General features: G+C 43.3%; 2 protein-coding genes across 6 annotated transcripts in view; both read right to left on the minus strand.

The window, feature by feature from the left end:
* adgra2 (adhesion G protein-coupled receptor A2) overlaps positions 1-5368 on the minus strand; it is a 49534-nt gene extending 44166 nt beyond the window's left edge. The window contains exons 1-2 of one of the 2 annotated variants that reach the window (XM_052478769.1): positions 5315-5368; positions 4330-4636 (exon numbers count right to left, since the gene is read on the minus strand). In XM_052478769.1, coding sequence (XP_052334729.1) covers positions 4330-4574 — 245 coding nt within the window. In that variant the 5' untranslated portion in view covers positions 4575-4636; positions 5315-5368. Of the gene's footprint in view, positions 1-4329; positions 4637-4732 lie in introns of both variants that reach the window. The other variant, XM_035736047.2, reaches the window with a different exon arrangement.
* A 5979-nt stretch (positions 5369-11347) lies between these two features.
* Positions 11348-27977, minus strand: part of LOC118358337 (PDZ and LIM domain protein 2-like) — a 58195-nt gene continuing 41565 nt past the window's right edge. For 3 of the 4 annotated variants that reach the window (XM_035736053.2, XM_035736050.2, XM_035736051.2), the window contains 4 exons: positions 20595-20713; positions 13547-13695; positions 12798-12912; positions 11348-12527 (listed from right to left, as the gene is read on the minus strand). In XM_035736053.2, coding sequence (XP_035591946.1) covers positions 12329-12527; positions 12798-12912; positions 13547-13695; positions 20595-20713 — 582 coding nt within the window. In that variant the 3' untranslated portion in view covers positions 11348-12328. The remainder of the gene's footprint in view (positions 12528-12797; positions 12913-13546; positions 13696-20594; positions 20714-27977) is intronic. The other variant, XM_035736052.2, reaches the window with a different exon arrangement.

The following is a 27977-nucleotide window of genomic DNA, read 5'->3' on the forward strand; positions in this document are numbered from 1 at the left end:
GAGCAGTCAGCCTCCTGGGCCACATCCCTCTGAACAGCCTGCCAAGCCTATAGACTCAGCCTCAGCCTCTCCCTCTATCCTCCCTCTCTCTATTTTCTCCCTTTGTCCTACCTCTTCTCTCCCTTTCCCTTTCCCTCTCTCTCACCCTGCTATCAGCCATGCGTAATTAGCCATAAACACAGCCCTGCGCAGGCCCACATCTGGAAGGCTTTTAGACATGGCAGTGTCCTACCAATACAGCTAAATATTTATGTTGAGAGTTACTGCGTGTGGATGAACTCAAGATAGAGGGGTGTGGAGGGAGGGATAGATAGATAGAATGAGGGAAAAGGGGGAAAGATGACTAACTCATGGAGAAAGCCTTTGAATACAATTGTGTAACTGTGCACTGCTGACAAGTTGAAAGTCACTAAAACATCTACCAAAGTGCAGCCTTCTAAAATCTTTTAACATAATGGAGGATATCCAACGCTGTCTGATATACTTTAATCAAATTGGTCTTAATTGCCTACACATTATTAAACCAATCCAAAGCCCACAAGGTATGGGGAGTCAGAGGAGGAGGTGGCAGTGTTAGGCTAACTGTTTGTTCCTTTATGGTCCACAGGAACAACAAACATCCAACTAATACTTTTAATAAACAAACCCCTGTTGGGATTTCCCATGGGCTGAGGGGCCTCAGCTGGAATGTTCATGGGGGCCAGCTGTTGTGTATTACATGTAGCAGCCAGGCCTGGTGTCCCCAAGACCCATCGCCCTGCCCACAACTGGCTGCATGGAGCCATGGAGGAGAACATGAATCTAACCTGACCCAGGAGAGGGTCAGATGTCGCCTTGACATCCTTAGTAATCAAATGCCTTGAGAAACTTGTGAAAAGTCATATTCTCAACGTCACCCAGAAGCTTCTCGACCCATTTCTGTTTGCCTGTCAGACTAGCAGAGGAGTTGATGATGCCATTCTGACCGTCCTTAACATGGTCTATAGACATCTAGAGGGTGCCAAATCCCATGTTAGGGTTCTGTTTGTTGACTTTTCCTCTGCCTTCAATGCAATACAGCCCTACATTCTGGCACAGAGACTCATTTGGGAATTCTCCTTAGATGGGGGGCTGGTTTTGTGGCTGTTGGACTTCCTGAGCCAACGCTCACAGCGAGTCAAAATAGGTCCCCACGTGTCGGACATACGCAATACCAACACAGGCTCTCCTCAGGGATGTGTTTTGTCGCCACTCCTGTACACTAATAGTTGTACTAGTTCCCATCCTGACAGACACCTCGTTATGTTCGCTGATGACACTGCCTTGATCAGCCTGTTGCATGATGACGAGGAACATCATGGCCCGGTCCTAGATGACTTTGTAGAGTTGTGTGAGGAATCACACTTGGTCCTCAATACCAACAAGTCCAAAAAGATGTGCATAGACTTCAGGAAGTGTACAACACCTACCTCTGCAACATCTATCAGAGGTCAGAACATAGAGATCGTAGAGGAATACAAATACCTGGGTGTCCTCTTGGACAATAAGCTTCAGTTGAGTAAATGTACAGACCTGATCTACAAAAAGAGCAAACAGAGACTGTACTTTCTCAAAAAGCTGCAATCTTTTAATGTTGACTGTACTATACTGACTCTGTTTTACAAATCCTTCATTGACAGTATTGAAACTTTTTGTATTGTTTGTTGTTTTGGCAATGCCACTGTCAGCCAGAGAAATATGCTGAGAAGGATTATCACCACAGCAAGCAAGGTACTTGGAGTCAAACAGACAGGCCTGGATGAGATCTTTAAGGTCTTTAAGGCTCACATAATCATTTTAGCCCCAAGCCACCTCCTGTACCCGGACTTTGAACTACTTCCCTATGGGCGCAGGTATAGGGCACCCCTCAGCAGGAAAAACAGAACTAGACAATCATTTGTGCCAGGTGTGATATCCCTCCTAAATAGCTCGGGCTAATGTTCCTATCAACTCAGTAATGTTTTTCCAAATGTTTTATTGTTATGTAACTGTTATGAAAGTTGTATTGTCAATTTTGTTTTGTATTTAAAACGCCACTTTAAACGTGTACATGACACTGCAACAAAATTTCCCCATGGGGACAATAAAGTCAGTAAGTAAGTAAGTAAGTAAGTAAGAAGGGCAGCAGAACTGGGTGACAGGGCACCCGATCTGGGGAGGGGATGATGCAGAGCAAGCTGAGCTGAAGTTGAGCCCCCCTACTGTACCTGGGATACAGTTTGTAAAGACTTTGGAATGCCAGGAATAACAACACAACTTCTCACATTCCACATCTGGCTCTAATGTCATGAGCGACGATGAGAGTATAAGCGTATGGAGCAATTCATTGAAAGCTCTCTGGCAAATGACCTTACCAGTCACATCGCATTTCAGTACAGAAATGGTAAGGATGGCTTATGACAGTTTTTCACAGGGGATTGGGACGTAATTGTTTGCTCCTAGTACACAGCCTCATAAAAGTGTCACAGTATGCTAAACGTGTAGGAAAACAAATAAAGTGAAATAAGTACGGTAGGTACAGGGATGTGAGATTATCTTCAATCACCTCCACCGCTGCCACCCAGGCTATTTTTGTTATTCTTTCCTCTCTTCTGGTTCTGAGAAATGTGTTCTCCAGATGTTTATGCTGCCTTTATTAAGCAGAAACACAAGGCCTATAAATGGACGGCGGGCCGCCTTGGGCTCCCTCGGGTTGTGCCTCCTTTGCATTGCGCCGAAGGGCCAGTTTGGGGTTTTACTACGCCCATGTGCAGGCGAGTGCTGCTCCCACTGGGTCAGAGAGGAGGAGCATTGTGGGATTGTGGAGAAGCAGGGTACCTTGGAAAATGGTTGAATCAGCTTGAACCTTTGAGTGTTCTGTGAAGGGCTGGGCTTTTTGGTAGCAGCTTCACATGTGCATATATACAGCAGCTCAGAAGACTGTGTAGGTGTATCTTATCTTACAACAACTACAATCTCTTTACCTCCTATTAAGAGCCATTCTTCTCTGGAATGGAGTGAGGTAGTGTAAGCCATGATTACATTTCCCTTGATTTATTGGTGAATAAACACATCAATCATATGAATTCAGATTGTCAGCCACACATGAATGGTCTATCAGACTAACAGTGCTACAGGATGTTGGAAATGTCAGACAACAGTGCTAGGTCTCACCATTAGCTGGACAGCGGTCGGTCAGCCTTCCTTCCTGAAGAGAAGTGAGGTGGCTGCCTGAGATTGCTGGAATGTTATGGTATTAAAGGTAGGAGCCAAGCTGCCATTAAAGCACAGAGAGGGAGGATAAAAAGAGTAGAAATGTGTTTCTGTTTATCCTAGTTTAGCAAGGCAAAGTCAGCTGGATTGTGGGGTGGGTGTGGGGAGCGGGGAGGGAGGGGGACACTGAAACCCAGTGTGTTTCCTTGGGTCAGAATCAGATTTAAAGCGACAGAGTTGTGTCAAAGGGGCAGGGGCAGATGACAGCTTTACTTCACAAAGTCTGCCGTCAGGATCGACACAGGTCCAGACTCCCTGCACTGTGCTTTTCGGACAAAACTGACTCTGGGTTTGAGCTTTCAGCTCACATTGTAGTCTGTTACTATGCCAGTGTATAAACTTCTGGCGTTCATGGGCCAAAAACATGTCCATTACCTCAACCAGTCATTAAATACCAGTAGAACTAAGAATACAAGGTCAGTTTTGGAGGGTTTATCAGCATACAACACAAAGGTGTAATGTATTTTCTTCATGTGTATATTTAAATGTTAGTCATTTAGCAGACATTCTTATCCAGAGCAACTTACAGGAGAAATTAGGGTTAAGTGCCTTGCTCAAAGGCACATCGGCAGTTTTTCCCCACATAGTTGCCTCTGGGATTCGAACCAGCAAACTTTTGGTTACTGGCCCAATGCTCATAACTGCTAGACTACCCGCCTCCTATATTCAATTATAGTCAGTGTATAGAACTGTTAAGATGTATTGGGTACCACAATTTAATCTATACCCCAAGCCTAAGGTAGAGTTTCCCATAACCCATTTAAATATTTCTGTCATCCTCGAGAATGATTTCCTCATATTGAGAGAAGAGTGTCCATTGATATGTTTTTCTCTTACTCAATTTTGGGATCTAATAAAGACCAAAATAGTTTCTCAATGAACATGCAGAATATTAACATTGTTTGATATTTTCATCATGATCTGTCTACAGTGTTTGGACAATCATGAGGCCCAGTCCCTACCTCCTCGGTCACAGTTTTGATTAACTACATTTGTATTGCCCACTGGCCTACTGTATTTTAAACTCAGTTTTAATAGGTTAAAAAAAATATGACTTACAAAGTAACGGTCCCGTTAGGGAGCAGACCCGGATCTGGAGTTTCAGAAAGTTCTTCGCTGTCGCAGCTGACTCTTTTCCGGCACGGCGTAGTGGCGTGGGCTTTGGAACGTTCATCTGTACAGCTGCAGCCCGTAATGATGAGCCCAGAACAAGCTTGAGTGAGCCTCGACTCAGAGGCAGACAACAGGACCAGCATCAGCAACAGACGCCCCAGGAGCGGGATGCCAACGCCGGGCACAACCATTGTCCTTATCAGTCTCACCTCAGCTGTCCCCTTGTCATCCCATTTCTCCACCACGAATGTTCCTGGGGCGATGACAGGAAGAACAAACGTATTTTTACAAATGTGTAACAAGTTGCTAATATCCGTTTAGTTCCTATTAAAAGATGCTAGAAACTTACTGGTAAAAAGGCATTCCCAGTATGTTGCACTCCCAATATTCACAGTCCTACTGTAGATGTGGCTTGAGAAATCACGGGAAAACTCACTGTAATCGAGTTGTCCTGAACTAAAACTCTACTTGAAAGTTGATGTTTCGCGATAAAAAATTACGTATTTGTCCAATTGTCCGTAAGTTTGTACCTCCCTGATGCATTCCTCCAACTCTGGGTCGGATTGTCACAATTAGAATTTGCTTAGCCCACCTTTACATGTCCAACCCTAGGCTATATCCAAACTCCGTTATTCCAGTGGTTTTGATCAAATCCGTAGCTCAGTTGAATAAAATCTGCTGCCCTCCACAGCTTTAGTTTAATTCATAGATTTAGACATTCGTTTGGCACGATGTTCTCAAGGCATTCAACAAAGTTTGCCATTCCGGATCTTCAAAATTTAAGTTCTCCATGTGTCAATTTAAATTAAACTTTATCTGAAAGTAAATTAGTTCATTTGGAAAACAACAAAGCGCGTCCTGGTCGGCTCCTTGGTAATTCCCAAAATCTAGCGGTTTTTCTTGCCACTCTGTCACACTCAAATGTACTTACTACAGCAAGTGCGGCCATTCCGTCGCCGGCTATGCGATGATCCTCGCGGTCCTAGCGCAGCTTTATTTTTGGCAGTTTCACTGGGTTGCTATCAATTTTTACAATAACAGGCAGTCAGCCAGCTGACGGTCTGAAAGTGGATCTGCAATTGAAGGATATTTTCGGGTGCCAAAACTGTCCATTTGTAAAGAAATAAGGTCCTAGGATTTAAATGAGAACTGAAACATCAATATTATATCAATAGTCATAGACAAGCCTTTGTTCATGTATTTAACAATTACAATTTATATTTTCATTTGCATTAATACAGTATTCACACATCACTTTTTAGGTTACATTAAATAGCTAATTAATATACTGCAGTGCTTCCTACTCCAAAGTACAGTTTAAATGCAATATTTTGTCTTTAAATGTATGGTATTGTTATGTTTATCAAGATCATCAGAGGATGAATCGATAACAGAAACTTGCAAATTACCTAAACTTAGAAGTGGCTCTTGACTGACCACAGCATTTTGATAAAAATGAATTTGATTATGCATGATCCCCTGTTGCTGCCATTTTCTTGCCAGTAGATCTCATATCTACATTGTGTGTACAAAACATTAGAAACACCTGACAGACTGACCAGGTGAATCCAGGTGAAACTATGATGTAACTTGTTAAATCCACTTCAATCAATGCAGATGAAGCGCGGGGGGGAACAATTGAGACAAAATACTTAAGTGCCTTTGAACAGGGTAGTAGTAGGCGCACCGGCTTGAGTGTGTCAAGAACTGCAACACTGCTGGGTTTTTCACGCTCAACAGTTTCCCGGTTGTGTATCAAGAATGTCCACCACCCAAAGGACATCCAGCCAACCACACAAATGTTGGAAGCATTGTCGTCAACATGGGCCAGTATCCCTGTAGAACGCTTTTGATACCTTGTATCAAGAAGATATATATTAAGAAGATGTTCCTAATGTTTTGTAAACTCAGTGTATACACTGTACTGTATAGGCCAACATACAGTGATTTGCCTTGCTGCTGGAGCAGTTGGAGCAGTAACACAAGCAGTTAGAAGAAGTTGACCATTCATATCTTCCACTGACCACACTTTGGGAACTAGAAAACATTGGCAAGTTTGCTGTTGACTTCAATCCACCAAAGATCTTGCATGCAAGCAGGTTATAGACTGGAAAAGGTGTTGGTTTCAATGAGCACATCAGTTGTTAGAGCAAAGAAATTCAGTGAACCTTTGAGAGTTTCTTGTTGACAGATGATTTGTTTCTAACATCACAAGAGGATTTACTGAACTATTTACCCATCATGAGAGATCAGATTCACATAAATCAACTTCTCCCAGCTTTAGGAAGAATGTAGTGAGGCCATAATGTTATGAGAGAACCACGCTGAAGCTATCATGTTAGAAGCTGAGGTCAGGGCCAAAGGAGTCTAGATCAGCCTGTCTAGATAAGTCAGCTCAGCAGGGTCACTGTTGCACCCGGACCCTGGCCTGTTTAGTGCAGGGGCCAGGGTCACTGTCTAATTTGATTCAGAGGTCTATCTATACATGACTGCATTTTTGCAACTGAAATAACATTGCTTTTATGTCAAACTGTTGTTCACATATTCTCTAAGTGAATCGTTTGGAAATGTGTTTAGAGAGTTTTAACGAGGAAGCTACATGTTAATGACTGTAATGCTACCGCCAATTGCCTGTTGCTATAGCAAGCAATATTATGGGTCCTTATCCATTGGCCACTGTATGCTGTAAACAACCAAAAAGAAAGAAAGGCAACAACAAGCAGTGATACTTACTACACCACTGGTCATTGCAATAGATGGACACTTTTACTTTCAGTGAGTAGTTGTGATTTAGTTCATAACATTTACAGCCCCAAGTAATGCTTGTGCCCATTGTTAATGAAAGTGCCTGCTTTAGCTCATTATCCAAATCAGTGTAAGCACAACTATAGCAATCGCTTATCTAAAGACAGATGCATCACTCTGATGCAGGTGGAAGAAGTACAGTTAAGTACAGCTAAATGCCGATAGTATATTTTTTCCTGTTGCTTTCAAGGTTGACTGTCAAGCTGTGCAGTGATGCGTATTGATCCTCATGTGTTGACATCAAAATTCCATGGCAGTGTCATTACAATTCCGCGTACTCGAAAATGTTATTTTTTCCTGAAAGAAAGAATAAAACTAGATACCGCCTGGTAAGACTTTTTGTATCCTAAAACAATTTTGAACACTCCAAAAATACATTTGACTGTAAAATCCCTACAGTACAGGCCTCAATTTCAACAAGTCTGTCCTTGTCTATGAAATAATCCCAATAGTGCTGCACTCCACAGATTTATGTTTAAAAATACTTTCTGATATATGAGAGGCAGTGGAAGAATGAAACCTTAGCGTTTCAAATCTGGAGCGCATTTTGAAATATGAAAAGGTGAACCAGAAGATTATTTGAAATGGGTCTTGGTGCAATTGGGGGTGACATGTACTCACAGACATATCCAAAACGCAGGCACCTCAAGTCGTGCTAGCATGTCCCGTCGTACAATGGTGTAGTGTGCTCTGACCCACCCTTCAGACCCCTGGTTTGTTATTCTTGTATGTGATACTGTACACTGGAGCAGGCTCAGAGAGCCAGCATGATTGCTTAAGGAAATCAGAAAGAGTGGTTGGGCGCCTGCTCAGCGATGAAACAGAGGGCTGTTTATCCAAGCCATTAAATAAGGCTTCAAGTACAACACCCCCCTTCCAACTCCCACTCCCCAGCCCCCAAATCTCTCTCATCTGGAGAGCACAGTTTCCATTTAAAATGTCACGTCCCAAACTGCACATTACATCAAATTGTATTTAATGGCATCCAGACTAACTTTAATGTTGTTCCAACATTCTCTCTGCATAACCCTTTCCCCTCGCTTTATTTTCTCCCTAGCTCGTATAGCGGTGCAAGCAATCTCTCTCTCTGTTCCACGTCTGGACTCCATTCCAGGTTGAATATGGTGAGAGGGGGAATGGAGGAAAGGAAAGGTGGAGGGACTGGCTGAGAAGCTATTGATCTGAGGAGAGAAGAAGAGAGATTCAGTTTTGAAAGAGATTGGGTGGAAGTGAGGTCAGGTTGGAGGAGGAATGTGATGATCCCTCTTGGGCATTTCCACTGGCACTTCCCAACCTCACATTACAACAATACAATGAGCACCGCCGTCTTCAAAGAGGTGAATGCAATCACAGGTTTGTAAAGACGTAATGAAACAAGTGCATTAGTTACAGTATATTCAAGAAAATAAGGCACCAATCATCTTATCGTTACTATCAGTGGAGGTAAAGCTCCAATAGTGAGGAAAACATGACAGTGTAATTAATACGAAACACAAACTACTAGACTACTCCTGTACTGTATCATCATGAAGTCTGCTGTTGTTCCTTTCTTGAGGAAGCACCGACATCTAGTGGTACAGTCAGCATTGAGGCTGCTGAGGACTGACTTCCTTGCCAAACCCACAGGGAGAGAAATCAGTAAAAAGTACGATAGCTTACAATAATTTAATGTATTTGATTGTATCCACTTTTGTGAAGTAGTTGTTCTTTTAAAATGATTTACTTAAGCGTATTTGTTTTATAACACCTACAACATGGAATTACGACACTATGTTATCAACTCCCGTAGGATACATACCATGGATGATACTTGGACAGCCTCAGTACAGTGCAGACCTGTGTGACAATGTGGCCCCCTTCTGGAAGAAAAATAAAACAGCAGGACCTGTGAAAAACAGTCGTAAGCATAAATGACAGACTGAGCAGACTCTGTGCTTGTCGTGCCCAAAGTAGTGCTTTAAAGCTTTGTCCTCAAGTCACAGCCATTTTATGTGTGGGATCATACAATCAGATATTTTATTTGACTCATTGAGATTCAAGTTTTTATTTGGAGGTAAGATAATGTGCATTTCCATTAGATTTGCATCACTGTTCATCCATGTACAGTGGGGCAAAAAAGTATTTAGTCAGCCACTAATTGGGCAAGTTCTCCCACTTAAAAAGATGAGGCCTGCAATTTTCATCATAGGTACACTTCAACTATGGCAGACAAAATGAGAAAACAAATCCAGAGAATCACATTGTATTAGGATTTTTAATTCATTTATTTGCAAATTATGTTGGAAAATAAGTATTTGGTCACCTACAAACAAGCAAGATTCCTGGCTCTCACAGACCTGGCATCACTGTTCATCCATGTACTGTAGGTCATATATAGTCATGGTTACTTGGCCACATGGTTCATGCAAAAGGTCTAAGGATATTTTAGCCTACATACCTTACATATTTACTTACAAGCTTGAGCTCCATTTTAGGATCTGTAGGTAACACAAAATTACCAATTCAACTCAGTCCACTTTTTAAAAGCATCAAAGAGACACGGGAGGTAGCACAGATGTCCCCATCTATAGGATGATCTATAGCCTTCAAACTGAACTCTGGAAGAACCAGAATTACCTCTGCTGCAGAGGATAAGTTCATTAGAGTTACCAGCGTCAGAAATTGCAGCCCAAATAAATTCTTCACAGAGTTCAAGTGACAGACATCACAACATAAACTGTTCAGGGGAGACTGCGTGAATCAAGCCTTCATGATGAGCACTCCAAAAAAAAACACTACTAAAGGCCACCAATAAGAAGAAGCGACTTGCTTGTGCCAATAAACATGACCAATGGACATTAGACCGGTGGAGATCTGTTCTTTGGTCTGAATACATTTTTTAGATGTTTGGTTCCAACCGCCGCGTCTTTGTGAGACGCAGAGTAGGTAAACGGATGATCTCCACGTGTGTGGTTCCCACCGTGAAGCATGGAGGTGGTTGAGTGATGGTGCTTTGCTGGTGACACTGCCTGTGATTTATTTGGAATTCAAGGCACACAACCAGCATGTCTACCACCGCAGCAAAAAGCCATCCCATCTGATTTGCACTTAGTGCAACTATAATTTATTTAAACAGGACAATGACCCAAAACACACCTCCAAGGCTATTTGACCAAGAAGGAGAGTGATGGAGTGCTGTATCAGATGACCTGACCTCCACATTCAGCCTCAACCCAATTGAGATGGTTTGGGATGAGTTGGACCGCAGTGTGAAGGAAAAGCAGCCAACAAGTGCTCAACATATATGGGAACTCCTTCAAGATTGTTGGAAAAGCATTCCATGTGAAGCTGGTTGAGAGAATGCCAAGAGTGCACAAAGCTGTGAAGGCAAAGGGTGGCTACTTTGAAGAATCTCAAAATATATTTGGTATTTGTTTAACACTTTTTTGGTTACTACATGATTCTGTATGTGTTATTTCATAGTTGATGTCTTCACTATTATTCTACAATGTATAAAATAGTAAAATGAAAAACCCTTGGAGTAGGTGTCCAAACTTTTGTGTGTATATATATATATATATATATATATATATATACATACATACATACATACACACACACACACACACTATACCAAACATTAGGACATATTCCTAATATTGAGTTGCAGCAGCCCCCATTTACTCTCAGAATAGCCTCAATTCGTCAGGGCATGGACTCAAAGGTGTGAAAAGGGATGCTGGGACATATTGACTCATACGCTTTTCACAGGTGTGTCAAGTGGGCTTGATGTCCTTTGGGTGGTGGACCATTCTTGATACACATGGGAAACTGAGCATGAAAATCCCAGCAGTGTTGCAGTTCTTGACACACACAAATCGGTGTGCCTGGCCCCTACTACCATGCCCCGTTCAAAGACACTTAAATATTTTGTATTTCCCATTCATTCTCTGAATGGCACACATACGGTCTCAACTGTCAAGGCTTCAACATCCTTCTTTAACCAGTTTCCTCCACTTCATCTGATTGAAGTGGATTTAACTAGTGACATCAATAAGGGATCATAGCTTTCACCTGGATTCAACAGGTTAGTCTATGCCATGCCTGCTCTAGGTGTTCTTAATGTTTGTATACTCAGTGTATGCATTATATATATATATTTTTTAAAAAAGAGCAACCGTAATTTGATGTGTTTTTATTAACTGTGACATGAAAATAACATTCTAGTGTTGCTCTCTGGGTGCTGCTGTGAAGAAACAGAATATACAGTAATGGCATCAGCAAACCTCTTCACACTAAAAAAGATATACAAGTCATGCAACCCTGTGCCCACACATGCCTTCAGACGTCCTATAATATGGTACTGTATATTGTTCTATCAAAGAAACATTTACAAAACATTTTAATTATATATCACATGTATCTTTATATTCCCTTATCCAACAAAAAGCAATAAGAAAGCAAGTAAGTATTTTATCATTCCAACTAAATTGCAAAAGGAAAACAAACAGGCTTCTGGCTGGAGAGATGAATCCACTAAAACATTTCAATAGTGAAACCAGTAGCAGGGGAAATGGCATCAATTCAGGCACTTATTAAACCATCACTTCAAAAGGAATTATCAGAACTCTTGCTCAAGTTGAACACACACAAACTTTGATGTAGATGAAATGATTCCCTTTGTAGTTTGTCTTGTTTTTCAGACACCATGTAATTCAAATGAAGAGTTGGTTTCCATTCTTCTGAATGGGTCAGCAGGAGATTCAATGTGATTTAAAGGATTAAATGTTACACTCCATCATTGATCTGATCCATACACCAGCAGGAAACCAGTCCTGTTGTGTAATAGGTTGGTGTGAATGTGGCAGGCGTAACCTACTAAGTGGTCTGAATAAGATACAGCTGTACATTAGAGCTAACAATGACCCTAAACCAGGAGGGCCTGGGAAAGCAATGTTCCATCCAAATCTCATCCAATTACAGGAAAGGTAAGTAGCTGAATGCTATAACTGCAGAGTATAGTTAAATGCTATAGAAATGCTGCAACATCTGAAGCTCCCACTCCTGTTCCCTAGCCCATGGTCTATCGCTGTGAGTCAGTAAGAGGTGGGGTGCCAGCCCTCAGAGGTCCAGGGGAGGGGAAGCTGGGTGTCACGGAGCCTCAGTGGCGGGGCGAGATGGTGGCACGTGGGGCAGTGCCCAGGCCCTGGTAATTCTCGTGGGCATGCTTCTCACAGAACATCTCCTCTCCCACCCAGAAGTGACCTCGCATCTTCAGGTTGAGACCGCACTCTGGTGTAGAACAGGTGTAGCACTCTGGGTGGCGGAAGCGGTCGTCCATGATGCGCACCGCCTGTGTACTGCAGACAGATGGACACAGTCATAAACGAAAACATTGTTTTCGGAACCTTTTAATCTTTCTACATTATGTACACAAACACTACGGTAAGGCTCGTTAATTCAGCTCCTCTGTGTTTATGAGGAACATCATGCACCGTAGGGCAAGTTATCATTGTCAGAGCTTGTATTCATCAGTTGCTTATTAATCTGTTACGCAATGACACTTCTAGTTACTCCTGTGGACAGAGAAAACATGTCACAACAGGTGTCGTGTCATTATGGACTCTTACACAATGCTGATGCCACACTTCTCACAGGTGTGGTACTTGGAGACTCCACCCCCGGGAGATGTTGGTTTTGGGGGGGTGGTTTTGGGGGAGAGCCCTGGGAACCGCACAGCTGCCTCTGCATAAAACAACAAAGTAGAGCACAGTCAGTCAGAGCAAATAGCAGATGGATTCACACACACACACACACACACAGCAGGGAATCAAGGCAGAGTTATGCCTCTGTCAGCCTGGTTATCACATCACTTTTTCTTCTTTACTGCCTTGTGTCAGGTCTGTGCATCCGGTAGGAGACACTGCTTGTCTGAACACCACTACTTTATGACCCGGTGTGAACAGTGTCCACACACTGGTCGTTATCGCTTCATAAAACTCTTATTACCAGCTCGCTTGTTTTCTTTGCCAGTCCTCTAAGCAAAGTAAAAACAACAACACTCACACTGCTCTCCATCAAAAACAATTCTCTAAGTCAGCTCTGGGCCAGGTTATGGCCAGATGCATCTATCGATATCAAATAACTGTCTTAGTAGCCAGACAGAATAAAAGTTTGATGAAACAATTCAGTAAATTACCTCTATCCACCTCAGAGTTGACATCCCGTAGACCCATCAAATTGGTCTCAAACGGGACGGAGATGAAAGCAAAACACTTATGGCTCCAGTCCGTCCCACACAGCTGTTTATTACAACAGAAATGCAGCCTGACACAGAGGCCGAGTGATGACGAGTGCGTTTATGGGAAGCTCTGCTCACCCTTCTCATCGGCCTCCAGAACCTCCTGCAGCATGCGGAAGGTGTTGGACTGTCGAGGAGCCGTGCGAGACTCCTTGTTCTCCTGGATCATCTTGTAGACCTCTGAATCCCGGTCAAACCTCTGCATGGTAAAGTCAGAGCTGGAACTGCTGTGGGAGAGAAAGAGAGGGGATGTAGCCATTACCTAACCACTCCAATAGATTATTCAGCCAATCCATATCTATGTACAATCTGTCACATCTATGTAGCTACATATGTACATTCCGTGTATATGTTTAAGGTACATTGTGGAGGATGTATGTGTGGTTGGTTAGAGATAATCCAGAGGGTCGTTCCATTTCATTTCAGCAAGCCATGGACACCCGCCATCGTTAGCATGTCCCATCCTACAACTTCAATGACTAATTTCTCTGAACAGGGGAGGGGGGACATAGCATAGGATTAAGAAACAATACTGCCAGCAGCTGCTACATACAACTTGGCAGACAGAGAACTGATACTATATACTCATTGTTGAGTGTGTGGGTGGCTTTGACCACTCCCTTGGACTCATGTCTTACTCATTGTTAGAAATAAAGTTCGGTCCAAATCAGATGTTAGGTACTAGATTTACTGAATATGAATCCTATTATTAAAAATAGCACATTTGGATGCACTCAATAAGCTTAACTTCAGAGATCCAATTATATAAAAAGAAAAAAAAATGTTGCAGGAATGCTAATCTTATTTGTTTTTAAAATAAATGATTTCAGAAAAATCTGAGCTGGTGGATGTCGAAATCCTTTTTCTTGTGCTTTTTGAGTTGGAACAACCCCAGAGGAAATTAAGCCAGTGGCAGCAGTCAGCTTTGTGACTGACCTTCAAGCCAAAAGTCTACATTGCATACTGCAGACAAGTTGCCAAACCAGCCTCTAATCTCACCCTACACACTCACAACGGAGCTGTATCACCTTCCTATCTGCTTACAGCACGACCTGCTGAAGACATAATAATTTAGAAGATGCCATGATATCAACTAACTAGCATACATCATTGGTGCAGTGTTTGGGTATTGAGGTGAGGGCATTCCAGCGAATGGCTGACTTTAGAAAGCCAATGTTATTTCTAGTAAAGTAGCACTGTGGCTAAACCTTTCCTGATACCCACCACCACAGCAGCCACCACCACAGCAGCCATGTTTGGCCAAATAAAAGTGGGGAATCCTGCTGTTTGACTGCAGACATTTCTGGATGAAAAAAAAAAATCACAGAGATGTGATATTTCTATCATGTACCACTATCCCTCCCTCTCACACAATCACTATATTTATAAGCCACTAGAGCCAAATGGGCCACCTTTTAGATTTGAAGCAAGAGAACAATTCATGGTGTGACTACTTTGGACCAATAGGAGTGCTTGTGGTGGGAAATAGCCTACAGAGAGTTGACACCTCAGGGTAGTTTCTCTGATGCCTAGCTAATTAGCAGATTAGCAGCAGCACAGTAGCACTGCACTTACAGGTTTATGAGCAGCACATTCTTAGCTACTGGGGTGGTGGAACATTAAAGTGGTTCACTTTATTATTCATGCCATAGTAACTGTGTGTGCTTGCCATTGTTATCTTTGTCGCTGCCTGTCAACTGAGAAAAAAAGAAGAAATGGCCCGAAAGATGACAGTAAAATGTAAACACGGACACACACACACACACACCTAACCACACCCATACAATGCTCTAGTCAACATTGTTTGCCTGGAGGAGCCTTTCAGTCAGTCAGGTTGTGTGAAAAGTGAAAACCGGTCAGACAGACCTTCAAGTCCCCAGGTGCGGTGTGTTGCCATTCACCTGCAGCCAATTGAGCAGAACATCCCTGTTAAGCTGTCAGTAGATGTCAACCAACACACATCAGCTGGATCTAGCACTCTGTTCTCATATGCCAGGTTACAGTGTGTCTGCCAAAATATTGACCATATAACTTTCTCCTATGCTGGTCAAATCTATGAAAATACCATGTGAATGATAATTTTTTTCCATGGCTAAGCCTGTTTGGGGCACTATCAAGATTTAGAGATTATTTCATAGCATTTAATGTACGTGTGTGGACTGCAGTTTGTGCCTGCCTTTCATCAGCATTTGGAACTTAGGTCCCAGTGACGTAACATGGCTGAAACAGGAGAAGTCAAAACAACGAGACAATAAATCTCCAAGTGAACCCAATGCTCAGACCTTTTACATCACAGAACATGGTTCAAATTGAAAACAGACTCCCAAAACACACCCTCCAAGTCCAACTCATGCTACACTCCACCCTGCTCAAACCATTTCACTTATTATTGACATCACATCTTCAAACCAATGGAAATACTGGGTCAAATGTACTAAGAGCACAAATGCATAGCACGTCCGAACAGCGAATGACAAAATACAACATAGAGGGAGATCAGTTACATAAATAGCCATAACTTGAGGAAAGTGGAAACATGCCTAATCTATATCATAATTTATGTATGCATACTGATACTCCTGAAAATAATATTGTCAGCTAGCTTTCATGTAGTACTGCAAGTTTTCACAACAGTTTGAATGTATTTAAGAAACCGCTCTAGAAATGGGTTCATGGAAAAAGCCACCTTTTCATGTTTCCACAGCCACAGAGATATCCTGATTACAGGCTGGTAAAGAATCCTCAGTCAAAACAGATGCTGTCAGCTCCAACAGCATTCTCCAAAGTGAGAACAATAAGAGCGTTGGTGTTGTTTACCATTGCTTCCTATCATTTAAAAACGCATACTAAATCAAAGCCAGTGTTCCCTAAACTCATGACCAAATACAATAAAAGTCAGACAACTCACCTCAAAAAAATTAGGGAACAAAGAGAGGAGAATTCCTTTACAGCTAGCCAATCTTTGCTTTCGGATAAACAGTTGTTCCTGGCTGCACGCCTATCTATCCTAAGCTGTGGTAACCCAGCAAGCAAAGGCACACATCTTTATCTACACCAGACCAGACACAGGAGAAGAGCGAGTTTCGGACTAAAAGCTGTGCCTTTTGACTGCCACTCATTGGACTGGAGAGAAAAGAGTCGTTTCAGGGGGTGTCTCTAAGCTGGTGATTGGCTGAGTGGGAGGGGGAAGAGGCTTGGTGTGTAGGCTGGGGACTACAGAGTGGGGGGCCAATTAGGGGAGGAAGTGAAATAAGACATTTGGGGGGATAATAGTAAGAGCTGGGTCTGATGCTTAAATCAGTTTTACCCAATTGTTTACCAGCTTGTCACATGTGCAACCAGGAAAAAAAAAAAAAAATCCTAAGATCACCTTTACTCCACACACAGATGCATACAAAGCTCTCCCCCGCCCTCCATTTAGCAAATCTGACCATTATATCCTCCTGATTCCTGCTTACAAGCAAAAACTAAAGCAGGAAGTACCAGTGACTAGCTCAATACGGAAGTGGTCAGATGATGCAGATGCTACACTACAGGACTGTTTTGCTAGCACAGACTGGAATATGTTCCGGGATTCATCCAATGGCATTGAGGATGACACCACCTCAGTCATCGGCTTCATCAATAAGTGCATCGAAGACGTCGTCCCCAGTGACTGTACGTACATATCCCAACCAGAAGCCATGGATTACAGACAATATCCGCATAGAGCTAAAGGCTAGAGCTGCCGCCTTCAAGGAGCTGGAGACTAATCCGGACGCTTATAAGAAATCCCACTATTCCCTCAGACGAACCATCAAACAAGCAAAGTGTCAATACAGGATTAAGATTGAATCCTACTATACCGGCTCTGACGTCAGTCAGATGTGGTAGGGCTTGAAAACTATTACTGACTACAAAAGGGAAACTCAGACGCGAGTTGGCCAGTGTCGCAAGCCTACCAGACGAGCTAAATACCTTTTATGCTCGCGTCGAGACTAGCAACACTGAAGCATGCACGAGAGCACCAGCTGTTCTGGATGAATGTGTGAAAACGCTCTTGGTAACCATTGTGAACAAAATCTTTAAACAGGTCAACGTTCAAAGCCGCTGGGCCAGACGGATTACCAGGACGTGTACTCAAAGCATGTGTGGACAAACTGTCAAGTGTCTTCAGACATTTTCAACCTCTCCCTGGCCGAGTCTGTAATACCTACATGTTTCAAGCAGACCACCATAGTCCCTGTGCCCAAGGAAGCGAAGGTAACCTGCCTAAATGATTACCGACCCGTGGCACTCACGTCCGTAGCCATGAAGTGCTTTGAAAGGCTGGTCATGGCTCACATCAACAGCATCCTCCCGGACACCCTAGACCCACTCCAATTCGCATACCACCCCAAAAGATCCACAGATGACGCAATCTCAATTGCTCTCCACACTGCCCTTTCTCACCTGGACAAAAGGAACACCTATGTGAGAATGCTGCTCATTGAACACTGAGCTGTAGTCAACACCATAGTGCCCACGAAGCTCATCACTAAGCAAAGGATTCTGGGACTAAACACCTTCCTCTGCAACTGGATCCTGGACTTCCTGACAGGCTGCCCCCAGGTGGTAAGAGTAGGCAACAACACATTGCCACACTGATCCTTAACACTGGGGCTCCTCAGGTGTACATAGTCCCCTGCTGTCCTCCCTGTTCACCCAAGAATGCGAGGCCAAACACGACTCCAACACCATCATTAAGTTTGGTGACGACACAACATCGGTAGGCCTGATCACCGACAACGATAAGATGGCCTATAGGGAGGAGTACAGAGAACGGGCAGTGTGGTGCCAGGACAACAACCTCTCCATCAATGTGAGCAAGACAAAAAGGAGCTGATCGTGGACTACAGGAAAAGGCGTGCCGAACAGGCCCCCATTATCATCGACGGGACTGTAGTGGAGCGGGTCGAGAGTTAGGTTCCTTGGTGTCCACATCACCAACTAACTATCATGGTCCAAACATACCAAGACAGTCGTAAAGAGGGCACAACAAAACCTTTTCCCCCTCAGGTGACTGAAAAGGTTTGGCATGGGTCCCCAGATTGTCAAAAGGTTCTACAGGTGCACCATCGAGAGCATCCTTACCGGTTGCATCACTGCCTGGTATGGCAACTGCTCAACATCTGACCGTAAGGCGCTACAGAGGGTAGTGCGAATGGCCCAGTATATCACTGGGGCCAAGCTCCCTGCTATCCAGGACCTATATAATAGGCGGTGTCAGAGGAAAGCTCATAAAATTGTCAGACTCCAGCCACCCAAGTTAGACGGTTTTCACTGCTACCGCACAGCAAGCAGTACCGGAGTGCCAAGTCTAGGACCAAAAGGCTCCTCACCAGCTTCTACCCCCAAGCCATAAGACTGCTGAACAATTCATAAAAATCGCCACTGAACAATTTACATTGACGACCCCCCCCCGGTACACTGCTGCTACTCGCTGTGTTTGTTACCTATGCATAGTCACTTCACCCCCACCTACATGTCCAGATTACCTCAACTAGCCTGTACCCCCGCACGCTGACTCGGTACCGGTGCCCCCTGTGTATAGCCACGTCATTGTGTTTTTTTCTTTTCTTCTTCTTGAACTGCACTGTTGGTTAAGGGCTTGTAAGTAAGCATTTCACAGTAAAGTCTACACTTGTGGTATTCGGCGCATGTGACAAATAGTTTGATTTGATTGATATCCTGTCACATTACAGGGCCTGCCGGAGTAGCCAGAGGAAATAAGCCAAAGTAAACCCTAGCAGAATAGAAAGGTTCCTAAAGAACTGCACACAGACACGCTCCAACCTCTCCAGGAGTAAGGAACAATGAGTATGGCTAAAACAGATGACCTGAGAGGTTGTTAGGAACAGTTGAACAGGTTTGAAGAATCTCTACTTTCCTCTAGCTGGTCTTCTTCACTGTTGAGTAAATAGCACTATGGGAGCAATGACTCAGCGTAAGGTACAATCTAAACCTGAATATGATAAAGTCAGGGTTATTTCACAGATGAATCCTCCAACACACATTGAAAGAGTCCGACTTGTAGTGCCAAGACAGCATTTGCTGCAAATATCAGCCACATCTTTTGTAGTTAGCTACAGTGAGGGAAAAAAATATTTGATCCCCTGCTGATTTTGTACATTTTCCAACTGACAAAGAAATTATCAATCTATAATTTTAAAATGGTAGGTTTATTTGAACAGTGAGACAGAACAAAAAAAATCCAGATAAACGCATGTCAAAAATGTTATAAATTGATTAGCATTTTAATGAGGGAAATAAGTATTTGACCCCATCTCAATCAGAAAGATTTCTGGCTCCCAGGTGTCTTTTATACAGGTAACAAAATGAGATTAGGAGCACACTCTTAAAGGGAGTGCTTCTAATCTCAGCTTGTTACCTGTACAAAAGACACCTGTCCAGAGAAGCAATCAATCAGAATCCAAACTCTCAACCATGGCCAAGACCAAAGAGCTCTCCAAGGATGTCAGGGACAATATTGTAGAGCTATACAAGGCTGGAATGGGCTACAAAACCATCACCAAGCAGCTTGGTGAGAAGGTGGCAACAGTTGGTGCGATTATTCACAAATGGAAGAAACACAAAAGAACTGTCAATCTCCCTCGGCCTGGGGCTCCATGCAAGATCTCACCTCGTGGAGCTGCAATGATCATGAGAACGGTGAGGAATCAGCCCAGAACTACACGGGAGGATCTCGTCAATGATCTCAAGGCAGCTGGGACCAAAGTCACCAAGAAAACAATTGGTAACACACTACGCCGTGAAGGACAAATCCTGCAGCGCATTTTTGACATGCGTTTTTCTGGATTTTTTTGTTGTTATTCTGTCTCTCACTGTTCAAATAAACCAACCATTAAAATATAGACTTATAATTTCTTTGTCAGTGGGAAAATGTACAAAATCAGCACAGGATCTAACACTTTTTTGCCCTCACTGTAAGTGCAGTCTTACGTTTCTTTACATGTTCCACTGAATTGCTATAGGAGTTTGATTTACCCTTAGCCGTAATTATTTCTAGTTCGACAGAGTTGTTAAATGTGTAGTGTACCCCATGATAGATCGCTAGAGGAGCTGATGGGTGAGAGACTGTCCTTACCTGCGCCTGGGGGAGACAGACAGCTCGCAGTCGACAGGGCTATTGGGCGAGTAGCATCCTGGAGGGGTGGGCGTTCGACTGGACACAGAGTTACTCCTGAAGTCTGAAGAGGAGAACTCCTGGGGAGACAGAGCGAGATTAATAGGATGTCAGACTGGTCCGATGTTCAGCCAAACCACCTGTAGATGCTGAAACCCAGACATATACACAGCTCAAAAAAATAAAGGGAACACTTAAACAACAATGTAACTTCAAGTCAATCACACTTCTGTGAAATCAAACTGTCCACTTAGGAAGCAACACTGATTGACAATAAATTTCACATGCTGTTGTGCAAATGGAATAGACAACAGGTGGAAATTATAGGCAATTAGCAAGACACCCCCAATAAAGGAGTGGTTCTGCAGGTGGTGACCACAGACCACTTCTCAGTTCCTATGCTTCCTGGCTGATGTTTTGGTCACTTTTGAATGCTGGTGGTGCTTTCACTCTAGTGGTAGCATGAGACTGAGTCTACAACCCACACAGGTGGCTCAGGTAGTGCAGCTCATCCAGGATCAATGCGAGCTGTGGCAAGAAGATTTGCTGTGTCTGTCAGCGTAGTGTCCAGAGCATGGAGGCGCTACCAGGAGACAGGCCAGTACATCAGGAGGAGGCCGTAGGAGGGCAACAACCCAGCGGCAGGACCGCTACCTCCGCCTTTGTGCAAGGAGGAGCAGGAGGAGCACTGCCAGAGCCCTGCAAAATGACCTCCAGCAGGCCACAAATGTGCATGTGTCTGCTCAAACGGTCAGAAACAGACTCCATGAGGGTGACTGCCATTGGGTACCGAGACGAGATCCTTAGACCCCTTGTGAGACCATATGCTGGTGCGGTTGGCCCTGGGTTCCTCTTAATGCAAGACAATGCTAGACCTCATGTGGCTGGAGTGTGTGAGCAGTTCCTTCAAGAGGAAGGCATTGATGCTATGGACTGGCCCGCCCGTTCCCCAGACCTGAATCCAATTGAGCACATCTGGGACATCATGTCTCACTCCATCCACCAACGCAAGGTTGTACCAGACTGTCCAGGTGTTGGCGGATGCTTTAGTCCAGGTCTGGGAGGAGATCCCTCAGGAGACCATCCGCCACCTCATCAGGAGCATGCCCAGGCGTTGCAGGGAGGTCATACAGGCACGTAGAGGCCACACACACTACTGAGCCTCATTTAGACTTGTTTTAAGGACATTACATCAAAGTTGGATCAGCCTGTAGTGTGGTTTTCCACTTTAATTTTGAGTGGGACTCCAAATCCAGACCTCCATGGGTTTACAAATTTGATTTCCATTGATAATTTGTGTGATTTTGTTGTCAGCACATTCAACTATGTAAAGATAAAAGTATTTAATAAGAATATTTCATTCATTCAGATCTAGGATGTGTTATTTTAGTGTTCCCTTTATTTTTTTGAGCAGTGTACTTTATAGAGTAGAATGAGTTTACAGAGTTGAGCAATCTGACGAGACCATGAGAAAGAACCATGTGATGGAATATCGCCATAAAGCAGTCAGATAAAAAAAGAGCTATGTTCATTTGAATGCCAGGAATTGTATTAATGTTTGCGTCATCAAGGGCATTGAAGAGAATGTTCTAAACTGAGAAAGCACCAGCATAACTCAAAAGAGAGAGAGAAAAAAAAAAGAGCTGGACACATGAATAGGGCCAGTCAAGGTCACATACGGAGAGCTCTATATGAACAGGTGACAGAAACTACCTGTTCAGGTGGGCACCCTAAGAGCATTCAGAAAGAAATGTGTTGTGTGGAACAGTCAAATCAAATGAACATGTATTGATTGCGTACACAGATTAGCAGATGTTATCGTAGTATTACAATAATACCTAGCAAAACAAAAAAACACATTATCCAAAAAGTAAAAAGAAGGAAATATCAGAATGAGCAATGTCAGAGTCCGGAATATACAGTCCCCTCTAATTATTGGGACAGTAAAGCATTTTTCCTCTTTTGGTTCTGCCCATCAAAAATGTTCATTTGAAATCAAACAATGACTATGAGGTTAAAGTCCAGACTGTCAGCTTTAATTGGATGGTATTTTCATCCATATCAAGTGAAACATACAGTAGTCCCCCACATTTTAGACTAGCAAAAGTATTGGGACAAATTCACATACATGTGTATTAAAGTAGTCAAACGTTTAGTATTTGGTCACATATTCACAGCACACAAGGACCACATCAAGTTTGTGACTCTATAAACTTGTGTTTCAGATTATTTTCTGCCCAATAGAAATGAATGGTAAATCATGTGTTATTTTGGAGTCACTTTAAATCGTAAACCTCTCTACATGAATGTTGATGCTACCATGATCACAAATAATCCTGAATGAATCGTGAATAATAATGAGTGAGAAAGTTCAAACACACACGTATCATACCCCCCCCCCCTCCAAAAGGTTAACCTCCGCTGTTATTAAAAAGGTGAGAGGTTACCATGTCTTGAGGGTGTGATTTGTGTCTAACTTTCTCACTCGTTATTCCCAATTCATTCAGGATTATCCATAATCAAGGTAGCATCCAATGTAGAAGTGTTTAACACAAATTATATTCTTATTTACAATAAAAGTGATTCCAAAATGACATACATTATTCACAAAATATTCTGAAACAACCAAAACAAAGAGCAAATGCATCCAACAGATTTGTAGTCAAAGTTTGATTTCTAAAAGGTTCACCCGATATGGATGAAAACACCCTCAAATGAAAAGCGGTCAGTCTGCACTTAACCCCATAGTCATTTTTTAAAATTTCAAATCCAAACTTGGAGTAATAATTATGGAGGGCACTGTATGCATGTATGCATGTATGTGTGTATGTGCACACACACGCACACACAGTGGGGCAAAAAAAGTATTTAGTCAGCCACCAATTGTGCAAGTTCTCCCACTTAAAAAGATGAGTCCTGTAATTTTCATCATAGGTACACTTCAACTATGACAAACAAAATGAGAAAAAAAATCCAGAAAAATCACATTGTTGGATTTTTAATTAATTTATTTGCAAATTATAGTGGAAAATAAGTATTTGGTCAATAATAAAAGTTTCTCAATACTTTGTTATATACCCTTTGTTGAGCTTAGACAGGATTGTGTTGCGGCACAGATCTGGGGAAGGGTAGCAAAACAATTCTGCAGCATTGAAGGTACCCAAGAACATAGTGCCCTCCATCATTCTTAAATGGAAGAAGTATGGAACTACCAAGACTCTCCCTAGAGCTGGCCGCCCGACCAAACTGAGCAATCAGGGAAGAAGGGCAGAGGTCAGGGAGGTGACCAAGAACCCAATGGTCACTCTGACAGAGCTCCAGAGTTCCTCTGTGGAGATGGGTGAAACTTCCAGAAGGACAACCATCTCTGCAGCACTCAACCAATCAGGCCTTAACGGTAGAGTGGTCGGATGGAAGCCAATCCTCAATAAAAAGCACACGAGAGCCCACTTGTAGTTTGACAAAAAGGCACGTAAAAGGACTCTTAGCCCATGAAACCAAGATTGAACTATTAGGCCTGAATGCCAAACGTCAGATCTGGAGGAAACCTGGCACCATCCCTATGGTGAATCATGGTGGTGGCAGCATCATGCTGTGGGGATGTTTTTCAGCGGCAGGGACTGGGAGACTCGTTGGAAAAGATGAACAGAGCAAAGTACAGAGAGATCCTTGATGAAGTCCTGAGTGCTCTCGAGCAGGTTCTCAGACTGGGGCGAAGGTTCACCTAACAGGACAATGACCCTAAGCACACAGCCAAGATGACGCAGGAGTGGCTTCAGGATAAGTCTCTAAATGTCCATGAGTGGCCCAGCCAGAGCCCGGACTTGAACCCAATCGAACATCGAGAGACCTGAAAATAGCTGTGCAGCGACGCTCCCTGTCCAACCTAACAGAGCTTAAGAGGATCTGTAGAGAAGAATGGGAGAAACACCCAAAATACAGGTGTGCCAAGCTTGCAGCTTGTAGACTCAAGGCTGTGATCGCTGCCAAAGGTGCTTCAAAAAAGTACTGAGTAAAGGGTCTGAATACTTATGTAAATTAGATTTTCATTTGAAAACATTTGCAAAAAAATCGAAAAAAAGGGATCTGAATATTTTCCGATTGCACTGTAGATAGGGCAGCAGTCTCTAAGGTGCAGAGTAGAGTATCGGGGGGTAGCTGGCTAGTGACAGTGTCTATGGTTCAAGGCAGGGTATTGGGTGAAGGCCAGCTAATGGTAAATGTTTAACAGTCTGATGGCCTGGAGATAAACGGCCTCTATCGGTCTCTCGGTCCCAGCTTTGTTGCACCTGTACCGTCTCCACCTCCTAGATAGCAACAGGATGTGGCTCGGGTGGCTGAGGTCCTTGTGACACCGGGAGCTGTAGAGGTCCTGGAGGGCAGGCATTGTGACCCCAGTGAAGCGTTGGGCTGACCGCGTCACCCTCTGGAGAGCCCTGTGGTTGCGGACGGTGCAATTGCCATACCAGGTGGTGCTACAGCCCGACAGGATGCTCTCAATGGTGCAGCTATAGAAGTTCATGACGGTCTTAGAGGCAAAGACAAATTTCTTCAGCCTCCTGAGGATGAAGAGGCGCTGTTGCCGTCAAGGAAGTTGAAGCTTTAGTTGCAGAACTGGGATTTATGTTAGCTCTATTCATTTTGTTCTACAGTATCTGTAATGTTTCACTCTACTGAATACATCCCAGATGTTGAGAATAGAAAACACACACCTATAAGCCTTCACTTCCTAAATATGTAGAGTTACGACCGTACAAACTCAAACATCTCCCAACAGCAGGAGTGTGTTTTTCCCCTCCACTATAATTCTGGTGCCCATAGCAAAGGCTTGTCCCAGTCATCATGACTGATGCTAATACATGCTCTGATTTGTCATAGTTTTGCTCCTGCTCCTCCCATATTGCAGGTTTCTATGGCGTGAACATGAGACACACCCAGCCATTCCTGTCCTCTTACTAACTGGTCCCTCCTAATCAATATCACATTTATCTCCCAGCCCTAACTCCATGTGTAGGCTGCCTGTGTCAACCTTGTTAGCTCTTGATTGCTATTTATATCTCAGCTGGGACTCAGCCCCCAGGCCTGATGACAGAGATGCTGTTTGCATGGGAGCAGATGTTTGGCTTTGGTTCCCTTGTTCGTTTGAAGAGAAGGGGAGAGCCAACATATACTTCCATCATGGACCCCAGATGTCCGACAGTTCACACAATTAGGCATGGCAGTTATGAACCATTATATTCTGACGGGAAAGAGAAAATGCCAAACTTCATCACCTTTATTTACCTGGGAGTCAATGGTTTACTGACAATGCTTCCTACTTGAATTACCTAACTGCTCACATGAGAAGCTACTGCTTCTATTTGACCCCAAGAGGGAGCTAGAGTAACATCATTGGTGACAGCCAAGCAGTAGAGCCCTAGAGATCCTGACGCCATAGGACTGATTGGATATATACACCGATGGTAAAAAAAAACCATTAGGAACACATGCTTTTTCCATAACAGACTGGCCACGTGAAAGCTATGCTCCGTTATTGATGTCACTTGTTAAATCCACTTCAAAATCAGTGTAGATTAAGGGGAGGAGACAGGTTGAAGGATTTTTAAGTCTTGAGACAATTGATACACAGATTGTGTATGTGTGCCATTCAGAGAAGGAATGGGCAAGACTAAATATTTAAGTGCCTTGGAACAGAGTATGGTAGTAGGGGCCAGGCGCACTGGTTTGAGTGTCAAGAACTGCAACGCTGCTGGGTTTCACGCTCAACAGTTTCCTGTGTGTATCAAAAATGGTCCACCACCCAAAGGACATCCTCCCAACTTGACACAACCATGTGAAGCACTGGAGTCAACATGGGCTAGCATCCCTGTAGAATGCTTGACACCTTGTAGAGTCCATGCCCAGATGAATTGAGGCTGTACTGAAGGCAAAATAGGAGTGCAACTCAATATTAGGAAGGTATTCCTTATGTTTTGTACACGGTGTGTGTGTGTGTGTGTGTGTTTGGTATGCACATGTACGCAAGTTTAAGGGTTTCCTGTGTGTGTTCGTAGTGAATTTGACCCCAGGGACATGGGGCACGCAGAACACAGGGCACACCTGGTCCACTTCTGAGCAACTCATAACTCAGCCCAGACACTTTTACTGTCAGGAATCTCAACTAACTAATATACTTTATTATAAAGCTATGCACTGCATCTAACTATGACCACCTGAGATCCTATTCTAAGCAGCTTTCAGAAACACACAACAAAATATTTATTTTCTATGGGGTATTTAGCTAAATAAAGAGTGAATTGAAGGTTGAAAAGCACAAGCTACAAAAAAAGATTGAGCATAAAAAGAAATATCAGTTTAGAAAGGCAGCTGAATGAAGAAAAAAAAAGAGATACTTCAACAGACTGAAGTCATTACAAAACACAGGGCTGATGTTATTGTGGTTCAATGACTACTGTATTGTATACAGTTGGAGTGAACAGCAATAAGATGGCTTTACAAAAACTTTCCTAACCAGTATTATCTGTAGTTTTATGATGAGACTCCCTGTCCAGATTCGTCATCAGCTGGCATCAATGCCCTCAGAAGCCCATGAGTCTCCACCCCACTCCAAACCACCCCACCTCCCAGCCCCAGAAAAGGCCTGGGGCTGACTGAGGCATGGGCACTGGTGGAGCCAGGAACTGTCTCCATAACCAACAGCACCCGCTTCCAATTCAGCAGCTCTTTGAACAATGGCTCTGCTCTCAAACGGTCCAGCTTTTCCTTTTCCAGGGCTTGGGTAGATCACTGCTCAATGCCAGGAAGCTTTTACCAGCAACGATCAGTGTTCACTCCCTCCATATCATCTTTGAATAAGTGCAGAAACCCTCTAACTTCTCCTGCTATTAGCTACAGAAGTCAAGATGTCAGTCTTGTGACAAACATTTCCTATGGAAATACTTTAATGGCTACATGTCCTCTTAGGCCAAATTTTTATAAACCTTGCTAATGAAGTAGTAAGAGTCCAAATCTAAGATGGTTGCATCTTTCAGAACACCAATTAAGTCTTCTGTCAGCATCAGCAAACAACTGAAGGCATGTTTTCAGAGACACGTTTTAGCCAGCCCAGTGATTGAGTGCTTTAATCACAGCTGTGATCTATGAGGCCAGAGGGGAATGAAGGAATTATGAAAAAAAGTTCAACAAAAGCAACAGACAGACAGCTGTGATTGAGTTGACCTTAGATGGGCTCAGCAGCTTGGTCGGGAGAAGCAGTGGAGTTTGGGCATCAACACGTTTCTATTATCCTCTGTGCTCCTGACCTTTAACAAAAGCAGCCATGGCATCTCGAATGGCAGCGATGCC

This window comes from Oncorhynchus keta, chromosome 25 (genome assembly GCF_023373465.1).
Source record: "Oncorhynchus keta strain PuntledgeMale-10-30-2019 chromosome 25, Oket_V2, whole genome shotgun sequence".
NCBI classification, from domain to species: domain Eukaryota; kingdom Metazoa; phylum Chordata; class Actinopteri; order Salmoniformes; family Salmonidae; genus Oncorhynchus; species Oncorhynchus keta.